The sequence below is a fragment of the Phyllostomus discolor genome, chromosome 4 (genome assembly GCF_004126475.2).
Source record: "Phyllostomus discolor isolate MPI-MPIP mPhyDis1 chromosome 4, mPhyDis1.pri.v3, whole genome shotgun sequence".
Classification (NCBI taxonomy): Eukaryota; Metazoa; Chordata; class Mammalia; order Chiroptera; family Phyllostomidae; genus Phyllostomus; species Phyllostomus discolor.
Genome location: NC_040906.2, coordinates 204,119,440 through 204,134,073, shown reverse-complemented (window position 1 = coordinate 204,134,073; position 14,634 = coordinate 204,119,440). Strand labels below are relative to the sequence as shown.

At 55.0% G+C, this 14,634-nt stretch overlaps 1 protein-coding gene across 1 annotated transcript in view; it reads right to left on the bottom strand.

Annotated features, from left to right (window-relative positions):
• Positions 1-14,634, bottom strand: part of SYTL3 (synaptotagmin like 3) — a 56,566-nt gene that overhangs the window by 2,189 nt on the left and 39,743 nt on the right. Inside the window, exons 9-14 of the mRNA XM_036024948.1 lie at positions 12,529-12,707; positions 7,424-7,526; positions 5,255-5,425; positions 2,988-3,093; positions 2,036-2,141; positions 342-547 (exon numbers count right to left, since the gene is read on the bottom strand). Of these exons, the coding sequence (XP_035880841.1) occupies positions 342-547; positions 2,036-2,141; positions 2,988-3,093; positions 5,255-5,425; positions 7,424-7,526; positions 12,529-12,707 (871 nt within the window). The remainder of the gene's footprint in view (positions 1-341; positions 548-2,035; positions 2,142-2,987; positions 3,094-5,254; positions 5,426-7,423; positions 7,527-12,528; positions 12,708-14,634) is intronic.

Below are 14,634 nucleotides of genomic sequence, written 5' to 3'. Positions count from 1 at the left end.
GGAAGACATTTTCCTTTAGGGACATAATTCTTTCATGATTCCTGCCAGGAACAAAACACACACTGTGCCCGGCCCATGTTGAGGCCTCTTAGTTTTCGTTTCTTTAGCAGATCTTAAATAAATCTGCTTTAAATTGTTGAAATACTTGGCTGCATTACTGGTGCAGGGCACAGGGAGAACTGGCCGGTGTTCCCCACCTGGGGCAGGTGAGGCGGCTTCGAGGCCAGTTAAGCCACCACCTGCCACAGAGGAGCGTGACTTCTCTCTCACGGGCACGTGTGAGACGGTCTCTGAGCACCCAGGATGCACCAGGGCCCAGGAAACATCTCAGGCAGACTTACTGGAACCCAGCCTGGCCTCTCCCAGCAAGCGGTCGCTCACGCCGAAGGCAGCCTGGTCCCAGACGGTCAGCTCCAGGCTGGACTGCCTCAGCTGGGCAGGGCTCACCCCGTTGAAGACAAAGGAGTGCTTCCACTGGGGACACGCCTGCTTCTTCAGGACGGGGGACTTCAGCCTCAGCTTCTGCTTGTCCGGCAGAGTGAGGCAGCTGCGGAGGCAACAGACAAAATCAAACCCTGGGTGCCTGGCCTGCCCACAGCCCCCTGCCCTCTCGGGGCCTGCTCGGCTGTGAGGCTGTTAGTGCTGAGAAAGGGGCTGCATCGACCACACAGTACAAACTCAGCCCAGGGAAAGAGCAGGAGTTGTAGGGTTGGCTAAGTGACCTCCGGCTGGCATGTTCTGTTTCCAGCCAAATTCTGCTCCAGGTGCGAGGGTGGTCCTTACCTGCACCCCGCTCCTCCGCTGTCTACCACCAGGGGCAGCATACGTACTAGACCTGCTGCCACCAGGGACCAGAACGCTGCCCCCATGTTCTCTATCTCATTTTATCCTCATGAGAATAAATTCAGAAGGGCCAAGGACCCATACAGATAAACGCCAGGGTCAGGACCAGCTCAGCCGTAACCTGACCGGTAGGCAGGCTGCCATTTTCTCAATTTCTCACGGCAGCACCGGCTGGGATTTAGCAATCCCACCTCACAGCGGTGTTCGCTTTACTTTTGAGAACAACACACTTGTAGTGAATAAAAATGAGAATGAGGTCCGAGGACTCACCCACCTTGCCGTTACTCTAGGGGAGATGGAAAGCTGGGGAAGTACTGGGGGGGGGGAGCAAAAAGCCCCAATTTATCTTGTGGAGGGCAGGCCCTTGGGGTACAGGCACCCCCTGCTAGGTGAGTGTTCTGGGACCCCATCGGTATCAGTGGACCAGCTGGCGTTGTTGTGAGAGGCTGCATTCGGCCTCAGCACTTTTTTTTAAAGACTTTAATTGCACTTGCCCATTTCACGATGGGTGATTGACGAGCACACCTGCCCACACCGCACTGAGGGCTCAGCAGTATTTGACCCAAAACGGCCTGACTCCCTGTTCCCCGCCCTCCCCATTTGCCTGATCTCACCCTGAGCAACTCTCCTTTGTGTCCCTGGATGAAAAAAGCCCTCAAGGGGAAATCTCTTGCTGATGTGGAAGAGGTGAAACGAAAACCAGCAGGAGCACTAAAAGGCATCAGAATCAATGAGCTCAGAAACTTCTGAGCAGCAGGAAGAAAACCTCACGACAGGTGTATTGCATCCAACGGAGAGTACTTTGAAGGTGACTGACGTTTCAACATGTAAGAATAAATACACAAGGTTTCATAAATAAATCCTGGTTTGGGGGGGCCCCCCGTATAATCACAACTTTTCCCACGGCCCAGCTGTCTGTGAGTGCTAACTCGCTGCTACAGCAGGATTGGTGAGACCTGGGTTCCAGGTGCAAGGGTGATGCTCCGAGTCTGGCCTCCACGAATTCTTGGAGATCAGAGCCCTGAACGTGACAGGTTGGGTTTCTGCAGGAAAGCTAAAGTGCAGCAAGTTTCCAGTGGCTACACTTCTTGGCATTGTCTGCAGCCCCGAGGACCACACCGCATGAGGACCATGCCGCATGCATGCATCACAGCTGCCCAGTAAATAGTACTTGATTACATCTGATACCTACCCCTTAACAAAGGAGTTTAGGGTGCCATCGGACCGCACAGGCAGATTCTGGGCTCCCAGCACCACCAGACACAGCTGACCGTCACACGAGGGCTCCTCTCCTGTCCCTGGAAGCAGAGCCGGCGTTTGAGTCCGCCCTCCAGCACGCTGCGCCGGCCCCCTGCCCCGCCCCGCCCCACCCGCAGCTGCAGGAAGATGTGTGACGAGAGAGCTCAGAGAGAGCTCAGACCCCGAGAGAGCAGCCGGGAAGTGCAGCAGGGCCACCACACTCATCCCCCCACCCTCTCCACCCCCGACGCAACAGTCAGCATGGCGTGCCGGGGCAACAAGCTGCCAGGGGTCGAGACCAGCCCACAGAGAGGAGGGTGCCCAAGTTCTGGCCTAGTGGGAGCCAGCGGTTGGGGGGAGGGGGCTCGCCACTGGTCTGCTGGTGCAGTGAGCTCTTCCGGTGCAACGGGAAATCGCTCAAGCACCGGGAATCGCAGGTTCTCCCCATCTTCACGCCCCACCTCACCTTCCTGCATGCCCCACGTCACTGACGTTAGTTAACAAGGACGTGTCACTGGCCCGCTCTCTCGCTGGGCAGCAGCGGCTCATGTGAGTGGGAGCCTGGGCCTGTTCACATGGAGCCTCGAGGCCTCCGTGTCTCCCCAAGGGCCAAGAGGGGCTGCAGTGGGGCTGTGTTCACAGGGCGACCATCCAAGCCAGACCCTCGGGAGGAAGCATGGGGCCGGGGTCCTGGGGGCCTTGGAGAGGGTCCCTCGATTCCCTTCCGAGCCCTGGGTTCCGGAGAGCCTGTTCCCAGGTCTGGCTACACGGCTCTGGCGGGATCAGTGGGTGGCCGACAGGAAGTGCTAGGGAACTTGGCCCGCCCCTCAGCCTGCTTGCACTCCCGGCTTTGGGAACAGGGACCCAGGGACAGATGCACATTCATGGGGCTGGAGGCCACCTGCCTTCTTGAGCCTCCTGGAGCTTGCTGGTCCCTGCAGGGAGCACAAGCTTGGCCCGGACCGTGAGTTCGCCATGGTTCGGAGAACTGCTGTCTTCATGCTTCTCCGCCTGTGGGCGAGAGGCAGAGCTCAGAGGCCGCATCCCCAGCCCATGCCCAGCCCTTGCCCAGCCCCCAGGACCTCCTGGGACCCTCTGTCTGCCCCAGCTCTGTCCATAAATGCCCCCTCCCCCATTCACCTTGCCCCTGCAAGGTCTCACAGGCCTTGGAGAGCCCTGGGGAGGCGTGGACATGCCCAAGGCAGGCTGCTCGTCCTTCCATGTGTGGGGGCCTCGCTCCCCCCAGTGCCACCCGCAGTGTGGGAGAGGCAGCCCAGCCGCCCAGCCGCCCAGCCGCCCACCCCTCCAGACGCAGATGGGCCGTCAGGCAAAGGGGCTCCAAGCCCTTGCACATTCCCATAGGGTAGGTACCCAGAACCCGGACACAACCTGAGTTTGCAAAAGTAAATAAAACCAAGACACCCAGGGGTTCCACTCAGGTCAGTAAGGATTTGAGCTCCCCTCCCGTACCAGGGCCACCGAGGGCACCGGAGACCGACAGGGGTCCAGGCTCAGTGCCCAGGGCACAGGGGTGGCCCTCCAGTCTGGGGGACTCGGCCCCTCCCTGTTCCCGACTCCCCGAAGAGGACGCCTCCCTGCCCACTCCGGTCATTTGTCTCGTCACGAGTGATTGTGCCCCAAAGGGAGAGAGGGCAGGGCTCGGAGAGTGCAGACCGCCCTCCACTGGCACTCTCTCGTGAGCCCACGGGGCAGGGGGCATCGGGAAGGGCCTCCCTCCTCAGAACCACCAGCGGCGGGGAGCAGGCACCCAGCGAGGGCTCTGGAGAGTGCAGGCCACTGTGGCCCCCCACCCCGCACAGCTCTCCATGGTCTTCTGGCTGCCCTCGGGGCAGGAGGGGGCAGGAGGGGGCCCTTGGTGCCCAATGTGATAATACTGTCACCACCCTGTGCTTCTAGAAACCCACACCCACCCCAGGACAACCACACTGCCCCTCCTGTCAGCACCCAGGCAGGGGGCAGGCCTGTGGGCAGACCCCCCAGATCCAGCGCCAGGGTCACAGCAGGAGGGGTGCCTGAGCCCGCCACTTCCTGCTTCTCGCCGCTTGCCAGCAGAGGACCAGTCCCCGGGCAGCCCCTCCGTCCAGAGTGTGGGATCTGAGGGGCAGGAGCCGGGCAGCGCGCCCAGCACAGGCCCCTGTGCATCCATGTCCCTGTCCACGGAGCACCGGGGAGCCTTCATGGGAGAGCGGGACTTAAGCAGAGTCTCGGGCAGGCCTGGGGCCGGAGAAAGCATCGCCAGTGGCTATTGTGGGTGTGGACCGAGGCTCTGGGAAGAGAAAGCGCCCACCCCGGGGCTGCGCAGACCACACAGGGCCAAGAGTACAGGAGGGGGAGGGGACGGCCCCAGCTGAGCGCCTGCGCAAAGGCACAGTGACTGACGGGTTTGAGGGCGGGGCTGGCACCTCCGAGGTCCTTTCCTAGGAGACAACGGAGCCCACCTTCCCTCCCCCTTCACTCCCTCAGATGGACTCTCTTCTCCAGTCTTGGATCCTGGCACAGAAATGAGCAGCGCAGCCGCCCGAGGACCCCCACCTCCCCGCACCGCTCTCCCTCCCCGCACTGCCAGCGCCTCGAGGCCGGCCCACCCCCACCCCGCGCTGGACCCAGAGTCCCCCCTGGTCAGCGCGGCCTCTGCCCTCCCGACAGCGTCCGGTCCAGGCGTGCGCGCCTGTGGTTCTGGCTGTGCCTGGGGTGGGAAGTGTAGAAACCACGCGTTCTAGCCCACACGAGAAGCTGTGGGCCCACGCGCGCGGGGGGCAGGCTGACGGGCCGCAGGTCGTGGACTTTGGCCGCAGCGCCATGAGAAGGCCGAGGCCACCTCAGCTGGCACTGAGCGACCCTGAATTCGGGGGAAGGGCACAGACCAGCAAGGCCACTCAGGAGCGCTGGACACCGGGCCTGAGCCGGGAGCCACGTGGGCCACACGGCGGACAGGGCTGCGGGCCCTGAACAGACCCAGCAGGAGGGAGTCGCTGGGCCGAGCCCCACCTGGAGAGCTCAGGGTGGGCCTTTCCTCCCTAGAAAGCTCCTGCCTAAGAGCCTGGCAAGTGCCACCGTCGTTTCGGGCCCCAGGTTTCCCAGGCAGGCATTCCCATCGCGGGTCCCCCTGTAAAGTGGGGGTGGGGTCGCCCAGCCCCAAGCCAGACATCACCTTGGCCCGCAGCGGGTGCCAGCGGAAGGCCTGTGTCGTGCTGTCTCCGAAGTCCCACGAGGCCAGAGGGATGATCACTTCTCCGAGGAACACCCTCCGGGCGAGCGTGCCCAGGTGCCACACGGACACCTGCAGGCGCCGGGTCGCCAGCTGGGCGGGCTCCACCTGGTACTGCAGAGGCGGGACAGGGGCGTCAGCCTGGGCTCCCGGGCCCACCCCTGCCAGGACGGAGACAGCCCCAGGGGCAAGCACTGTGCTCAGAAAATTAGACGGGACGCTCAGGTTCTAGAGCCTCATCTGCCATTCGACAGCCCCTCCACCTGGAGTGTCACACTGGCGTCCGCCCCAGGCTGTCTGGACCACCCCACCCCTGCCCCTCCTCGCCTTGCCCCCGGCTGTCAGGCCCCGGCGTGCTAAACAGGTGGAAATACTGATTTCTGCAAAACTCCGAAAGATCTCTCAGCTTCTCCACCCTCCTGTGTTTTCTGCCTCGTAAGCACTTATGTAAAGAGTGTGTCCGGCTGTTCTGAATTTAGAACAGGCTGGGGACACTGATTCTTTTAAATGTCTCTGGGACATTTTCCAGGACAACCAAAATATTCACAACATACTGGATGAAAAGTAATGTGTAAAACTTTTAGGTGATTTCTCCAAGATTCTGCATCCATTTTAAATAAGTTAAACCTTAAAAATCAAATTGTATAATTAAATACTCATCTAAAATGTAGTCCATCCTCAATTTTATCTTTCCATAAAATGTAAAATGTATATCTACCCCTGTTTAGCACAAAATACTGTAATTAAATTTATAGGCAATTTTAGATATCAACTTAAAATGTGTGAAGGGGACACAGAGGTTTTCAAAATTCTGGGGTTTTTTTAAAGATTTTATTTATTTTTAGAGAGGGAGAAAAAAAGGGAGAGAAACATCAATGTGTGGTTGCCTCTTGCATGCCCCCTACTGGGAGCTGGCCCAAAACCCAGGCATGTGCCCTGACTGAGAATCGAACCAGTTACCCTTTGGTTCGCAGGCTGGCACTCAATCCACTGAGCCACACCAGCCAGGGCTCAACATTCTTTTAGCAAGTCTGTGAGCAACACCACTTGCTACCAGAGGGTCCCAGACCAGCTGCATCTCAGGCCCCAGCCACACCTGCTGAATCACAGTCCACTCTTTTTTTAATCCCGAGGGGATTGCTACACACACACACACACACACACACACACACTTTGAGAAGGACTGCTAGTCTGCTGTGGGTTCGATAAACCTCAGGCTCCCCCAAGTACCGAGGGTGAAGGAGGGTTCTGATCCCGAGCTCAGGGGGTATGTGAAGCACTTCGCCACAACAGGGGCAGAGAAAACAATGGCTGGTATTATTTAACAAACGGTACCCTTGTACCAGCCACTTAGATAAATGCCCCTTGTCACCAAGGGAATCAAACCAAGCCCTGTCCTTCCTAGTCTTGACACACGGGGTCCCCGGGTTTCTCCGCCCCAATTGAATGCGTCTCCCTGAGTCTGGACTGTCCCCCCAGGCCGGAGCCTCCCACGCTTCACCTGCAACCCCCACACATCGAATCCACCACCACCCCCTCCTCTGACCCGGGCCGGGCAGCCTCTCCCTATCTCTGCCCTCAACCACAAATCAGAGTTGCCAGCGCCGAGGAAGGTGAACACCCAAACAAGTCCTCTAGAAAATTTTTTTCATAAAATGACTGGTTTTGTTTTTTTTTTTTTTCTGAAACCAAGAAGAAGCCTGAGTTTGCCAGGTCTCACACTCAAGAAGCACTTTTACAAAGACGGTGGTGACCTGTATTGGAATCCACAGGGCATCTGCTCGAGAGCGCCTCCCTGAGGGCTATAAAAACACGACAGGGCAAACTGATTTTAAACACGGAGAGGCACCGGGTTCTTTTCATTGCTGTTGTTACCATTGTCTTGGAAATCATTAACCGGAAGTCCCGCAGACTCTGCACTTTTCCTGTACAAAGGCTGACATTTATTTTTTTACCACCTCGCCACTGATTGACAGGGCCCCGCAGAACGCACCAGCGCCTGCGCGCAGGTCTCATGCACGCAGCGTCTGCAAGCAGCCGCCGCTGGACTCCGGCCCCGGGCGCCCGGCCCCGGGTGGGAAGACAGCACGTGACTGTCCGTCCCGCAAGTACCTTCAAGGTCTCCTGAAAGGTCGGGTCCACCGTGTTCTTCTGGACGCCCGTCTTGCGCTTGCCCTGCGACGATCTGTCAGGCAGCAGATAGGTCTTCACGTACCTGGCGGGCCGAAGGCAGACAGGGCGGGGGGAGCTCAGGGGGCGGCCGGGCGGGAGGAGGGGACCCCTGCGTCTACGCTGCGCACTGCGGCCTTGGGCGTTGACAGGAAGCGCTTGGTGGCCCCCGCGGACAGTGAACAAGGACATGCTGGGCACCCAGCTTGTTTACACTGTCTCTGGCCATCCCCTTCTGGAATGTTCCTGGGGGAGGTGACGCTGCCTGCTTTGCTAGTGCCCCAGCCCTGGGATCTGCACGGCTGTCACCTGCCACTGGGGAGTGACCGTGGAAGCAGGGGCTCTCGGGGCTCCGCTGTGGCGGGTCCTTGGATCCACCAGGATGGAGAGGCCGAGTGCTGACTGGTCCTTCCTCCACTGCCAGCCCACCCCTCCCCCCGAAATACGTGCAAATGGAAAGTGTATGCCTTACCCTCGGCTCTTCCCTCCAGGGACCTCCCAGCCTGTCCCGTCTGCTGAGGCCCCGTGTCCCTGAGCCCTCTCCGCTGACCCCGGGGAGCCACGTGGCAGAGGCCGTCTCTCCGCCAGCACTCTGCCCAGCCCCCGAAATCCTGTTCTAGGTCGATCCCTCCACTCGGTCCCGAGCCTGCCCTTCCTGGCCCCTGCTCGTCCAGGCCCTGTCCCCACAGGCTAGGACCAGGCTCAATTTTCCCAAAGCAAAAAAAAAAAAAAGAGCAGCCGCCCTTCCTTGAGCTGGGTCCCTCCCGGAGCTCCAGGCTCGGGCCTCTTCCTCCCCGTCAATCAAAGTTCTCGGGGAAAGTACCCCCGGCTCATTGCCACCGCTTCCTCACTGTTCATTACTCTTCGCTGATTGGTCGTTGTAAGATCTCACACGTGTAAAACAGGATGCATAAAACATACCTACATCGCTGAAAGGATTAAAAGAAAACACACACCCAGGCATCCGATTAGTTGCCTGTGTCGAGACGCCGGCTTCCTCCCTCACCTGCCCACGGGGTGTTCGGTCCGTGGGAGCGGAGCACCCGCATCTCGGAGCGTCGCTGCAGGGCCGTTCCTCCCTAAGGCTCCGTCGGTGTTCCGCTTCACGCGTCTTGGTGGGCCGTTACTAGGTATATGCACATTTGTAATTTTATGCCTCCTTGATGTATGAAACCTCTCATTAATATATCACGTCCTTCGTCTTGTGGAACCTCGCTGATCTAGTTTCGTCTGACACTAGCGTAGCCACCGCTGCCCTCTCTCGCTTGCTGTCCACACGGAGCGGCTCCTGTTTGTGTCACTGGGTCTGCAGGGAGCCTCTCGTCGGCGACACACAGTTGGAGCCCATGAGTTTTATCCATTCGGCCGATTTCCATCTTTCACCTGGAGGGTCTAGTTCATTTACAGGTACAGTCACGACTGACTTCCGGCATTTGTCACTCGTGTCCATGTTCCTCCCCGAGTTTGTGTTCCCCGTTTCCAGCATCGTGATACTCTCGCATCTTTTTTTTTAAAAGATCATTTATTTATTTTTAGAGAGGGAAAAAGAGAGAGAGAGAGAGAGAGAGAAACATCAATGTGCAGTTGCTGGGGGCCATGGCCTGCAACCCAGGCATGTGCCCTGACTGAGAATCGAACTTGCGATGTTTTGGTCTGCAGCCCGCGTTCAATCCACTGAGCTATGCCAGCCAGGGCTACTCTTGCATCTTTAGTCGGCTATTTTACAGTGACATATTTAAATTCCGTTCTTATTTCCTTTTGTATGTGTCCTAGAACGGTTTTCTTTGTGGTTACCAAGGGGACCGCACTTACTACCCTAAAGTTAGACACTCTGATTTGAATTTGTAGCATTTGAGCTTCGATAACGTCCAGACTCAGCTCCTTTTCAGCCCCACCCACACTCTCTCCACCGTCGATGCCACACGATGACACTTTCCACACTGCATGACCAAAATCACAAACGAATTCTTTGACATGCACTCATCTCGTAAATTCTGCCAAAGACCAAACGTGACATTACAAAGCAAAGTTACCATAAGAAGAGACTAATAATTTTTTACTGCATTAGTCTCTTGAGTCATGGGAGAAACAAAAAGTGGAATTACATGCAGGTACTATCCCCACAGTAGCACTAGCTTTTATCATTGCCTGTGTCTGTACCTTTATTGAGACCTTTATTTCGGACCAGTGTCCTTTCATTTTCCCCTGCGGGACGCCCCCCAAACACCCCTCATGGGTCTAGCAGGGACAGAGCCCACCCGCCTTTGTCTGTCTGAGAATGTCTTCATTCCCGGTCACTTTGGAAGAACAGTGTGGCTGGATACAGCATCCTGGCTGTTGGGTTTCCTTCTTCCAGCACGTTCACTACACTGACCTTCTGGCCTGTAAGCTTCCTGGTGAGAACCTGTGGACGATCTTCCCTACGACTCACTTCTCTCCTGCTCTTGTAGGATTCTCTCTTGTGTCTGCCTTTCAGGAGTTTGTTGGTGATGTCTCGGTGCGGGTCTCTCTGAGTTCATCTTACTTGGAGCTCAGCGGGCTTCTCTGGTGTTTGTGGTCATGCCTTTCATAAAATGTGGGACGTTTTCTGCCATTTCTTCAAACGTTCTGCCTCTTGCTCTCTCTTCTCCTCCTGGGACCCTCACTTGCCTCTGCTGGTCCACTTGACGGAGCCCCTCAGGTCCGTGAGATTCCGTTTGCTTTCCTTCGATCTTTTTTCTGTCTGCTTTGAAGACTCAACAAGTCCCATTGACCTTGCCTCAGATTCGCCGGTCCTTCCTCCCATCAGCTCATACCTGCCTTCCAGCCCCACCAGTGAATTTTCCATCTCAGTTATTTGTGTTTTCAGCTCTGGCGTTCCTTGGTGGTTTCTTTTTAGGTTTTCTATCTCTTTATTGATACTTCCGCTTTGCTCATGCATCATTTTCTTGACGTTCTCCACATCTTCCTTTAGTTCCTTGAGTGTCTTTAAGACGGTGTTTTAAAGTCTTTGTCCAGTAGACCTGCCAGCAGATCTTTTTTTAGGGTTTGTCTCTTTTGATTTATTGTTTCCCTCAGAATGGTCCATACTTCTCTGTTTTTTTGTATGTCTTGTTATTTTGGTTGAACGCTGGACATGTGTGTCTAGTGATGTGTTAGCTCTGGGAATCAGAGTCTCCCCCTTCCCCAAGGTTTGCTGACTTTTGTTATTGTTTGCTTATTGACCCTCACCAAGGATCAGCCTGAGATGTAAATTAATGGTCTTCTCAGGTTTTTTCTGAGCCTGTAGCTTTTCCTAGGCATGTGTATTTATTTTCTAATTTTCCATTTATACAAGGACTGTCCAGAAGGTATCCAGCCATGTAATATGAAAAGTAAAGACATTTATTGAAGAAGACACAAGATACAAGAAACACTGTACACAGAACAATGATGCCTCACTCCCCTTCAAAGCAGGCACCTCGGGACCTCACACAGTTCTCCTAATCGCCATCAGCTGTCCCATTGTGTTTTCCCGAATCTCATCAAAGGCCTGAAGGTGATTTTAAAGGTGATTTTAGTTTTGGGAAAAGCCAGAAGTCACTGAGCACCAAATCTGGGCTGTAGGTGTGCTGAGCCACCTGGTGATTTGATGTTTTGCCAAAACACTGCACAAGATGTGATGCATGAACAGGCGCCTTGTGGTGATGAAGCTGCCAATCACCAGTTGCCCATAGGTACAGCCTTCCGAATCATCTGAATAGTTTCCACAGGGGAATAGTCAAGCTTAACACACAACCTGATGCAGATCCGTTGCTCTACTCACTCAGTCATTTTGAATGTAACAGTCACACAGTGCACATGCGCACTCAGTGGCGTCTACCACCCCCACTGACTAGTGCAGTGAAGTCCTGATTGTTCACGCATGCGCACTCCAGTCCACTCTCCTTGGCTGCCAGGTTACATCGATGTCGTGCAAACTGTTCTTGTTATGTTAACAATGCTTGAACTTTTGCAGGACAGACCTTGTATGAAATTAATTTTGAATGCCCTAGACTGTAGTGTTTGGCTTCCAAGAGGAGAAAAATGAGAAGGGGAGACAAATAAGGGCACTGGACCTTAGAAACCCTGGGAAGTCACATGGGTCAGAGGATGGCCAGGACAGCCACAGTGGGTGGAGATGAAACAATGGCTGTGTGCCTCTCTGTCCCTACCCGCTGTGGTGAGAAGCAGCAACCAGTGATGGGAAAACACAGCCCTGCCAGCTGGAGCACAGGGTCCTTTTTGCCCAGCCCAGCTCCCACAAGCTCTGTGCAAACTCCTGTAAGCTGCGTGCAAGCTGCTCCAGGACACGTGCCTCCAAGGGGTTGGGGGTGGAGGGTCGGTACCTGGTACTGTGCCAAGAGCTGAAACTGACCATCATTAACTGCAATTTACCACGGAAGCCTTCCGCTGCAAGCCGCAAGCCTTCACAAGACTCAGAATCGTTACATCAGGCGCTTCTGCCAGTGCAGTTATTGTCTCTATGGGCAGAGGGATTCCTGATGCGCCCTGCCTACTCTGCCATCTCTCAGAGGCAGGAAGTCCAGAGAAGGGAAACCCTCAGTGGCTGATACGTGGATAAAACGTTGATTGGCTTGGTTACTAATTAAGGAAATGCACGCTAACATAATGATGCAATACCAGGCTTATCTCTCAGTTGGAAAAAAATCTAATCTGTTTATGGATTGTGTGAGGCAAGATTTTTATTTTACTTTTCCTATCTCAAAAGTCAAATTTTCCAGCACCATTTGCTGAAGTTCATCTTTTCTGCAATGATTTCTAATAGCCTCTTGGTTATGGAAGTTCCCACAAACGCTAAGGTCTGTATCTGGACTTTTGATTCTGCTCTACAACCTGCTTGTCCAGCTTTGCATCAGTGACACACTGTTGGAATGACTGCCCCTTTATAATAATTCTTCACGCAAGTCTGTTTCTTTCATGCCTCTTTTTATTTTTACAACTGTCTTGGTTATTCTTGGACTTTCTGTGTAAACTTGAGAATCAATATGTCTATCATCTTAAGTGGAAGCGTAGCAAAAGAAACTTACGGATTGCACTTCTTCTTCCTTTCCTCTCCGTACGCCAGGTTCCTACAGGACTTGATGCAGACCTCCAGAGAACGGGTTTTGAAGCAGTATCGGAGGGCCAGCTCTACTTCTCCGGTGACGTCAGCATTGTCAAAATTGCCGATCTCTGTGCAAGCGCTATTAATGCTAATTAAACTTCCCTGGAATAAAAAGGACAGATATAATAAACGACTTCACAGTTCATCGATCCTTCCACCGTTCTGATTTCCAGATATCAGAGGAATCAAAATGCACAGGGAGCATGCATCCTGACTCACGTTAAGTCAATAATGTGCTGGCTTGCTCTTTGCCAGAAAAGTGGCCACACACTCTGTTCTAACAAGATGGGGAGCCCTCGGAAGGTCCTGTCTTGCCCAGACATGATCTCTGCCTAGCAATCAAGGCACACAATCTTAGTCTTTAAAAAAAAATCTTAATCACCTCATGAGGACATGTTTTATTGGTTTTAGAGAGAAAAGGAGAGAGAGAGAGAGAGACATTGATCCATTGCCTCCTCCTATACGTGTCCCAACTGGGATCGAACCTGCAACGTTTCGGTGTACAGAACGATGCTCCGACCAACGGACCCACCCGGCCAGAGCTGAGCTGGCCTTTTTAAATTTTGCTGAAATGCTCCCCAAATAGTGCTTGCTTTAATTTCGCACTGATTTAACTATGCGGGATGTTGAGTGTTCCCCTTATGTATTGCCCATTTGTGTTTCTACTTTGGTATTAATGTGAGATTCCGTAAGCTTTTTTTTGCCCCCAATTTCCAGTTCCTTAGAGAAGGGAAATGTGTCTCAGGTGAGGGCCACGCCTGTGGGCAGAAGCAATCCTGGGTTGTTTGCTTTGTGGGCGTTTGGTTTCCTCAAACAAACACTGCTTGGGTCTACAGGGAACCGGTTAGGATTAAACGCTGATGATTCAGTCTCCTGGCGGGGGTGGGGGGGGGACGCTGGGGGTACACTCGGAGAAGACTGGAAGAGAGGATGGAGGACAGAGACAGACACTGAGGTGGATGCACGTACCCGCACCCCCTCACCCCCCAGCCTCCTCCCCCCACCCCCTGACTGGTAAGGCTTTCTAGGTGTGCAGGGGCCCCAGGTGAGTGAAGCTGGATGGGGGTGGGGTCAGGGAAAGCACTCCGTTTAAGGGGTTGGTCAGCCCCGGGGACTGTACCAAAAGCCTGGTCTTTGACTCCCGCCATAACCCTGTTTTCCCTTCGGGAAATGATAATGGCACACAGCAGACTTTGAATAAATCATAGCTGTGACAAGTATTAATCCGGCCTTTCGGCAAATATTTAATGAGTCCCTCGTAAGGGGCAGGCACTGCTCCGGGCACTGGGGAGTCACAATAGGCGGTCAACTCCAGATAAGCCGATTGCATAGCCAAGGTGATAAGAAGATGATTAAACACAGAGCAGGTGAGGACAATGGGAGAGCAGGGGGCTGGCCACCCCGAGAAGGTGACCCTGGAGCAAAGACTTGAAGGAAGGCAGCGAATGAGCTTGGAGCCTGGGGGAGGGAACGGCCACAGAAGCAGCCCCAAGCAGGTGTGCGCCTGACGGGGCCAGGGGCCGGCGAGGGCAGTGAACAGAGGGGAGTGGGGACAGCTGGGCGGGGCTGGCCCCGTGACCCCGGGGCCCACCTGTGGGGCGGTCTCTGCCTGTGGGCTGGTTTCCCGGCACACAGACACAGGACTCTGGCCCAAGGGGAGCTGAGACTCCAGTCTAGTGGGACCCTGGGCAGTTTGGGGACAGCTGCCCCTCGGGGGTCCTCAGAAGGGTTAGCCTCTGCAGTCAGTCTTGTAAAGGCTCCAATGGCTGGGACCCATGGGGTCCTTCGTCACCTGGGCAGAGGCAAACAACCCGGGATCTCACAAGAGCCTCCCCGAGGCGGCCCCTACGGCCTCCCCATCTCACACCCACCAAAGGCTTCAACCACAGGAGAGAATGTTCTAGAGAGGCCCTTGCCCACCTGGCCCTCAGCACCTTGATCTTCCTGAATGATTCTCAAGTATAAATAGCACCTCGTCCTGAAGCAAGACACCACCACTGTCCAGCACATGCTCCCTGAGAGCTGCCCG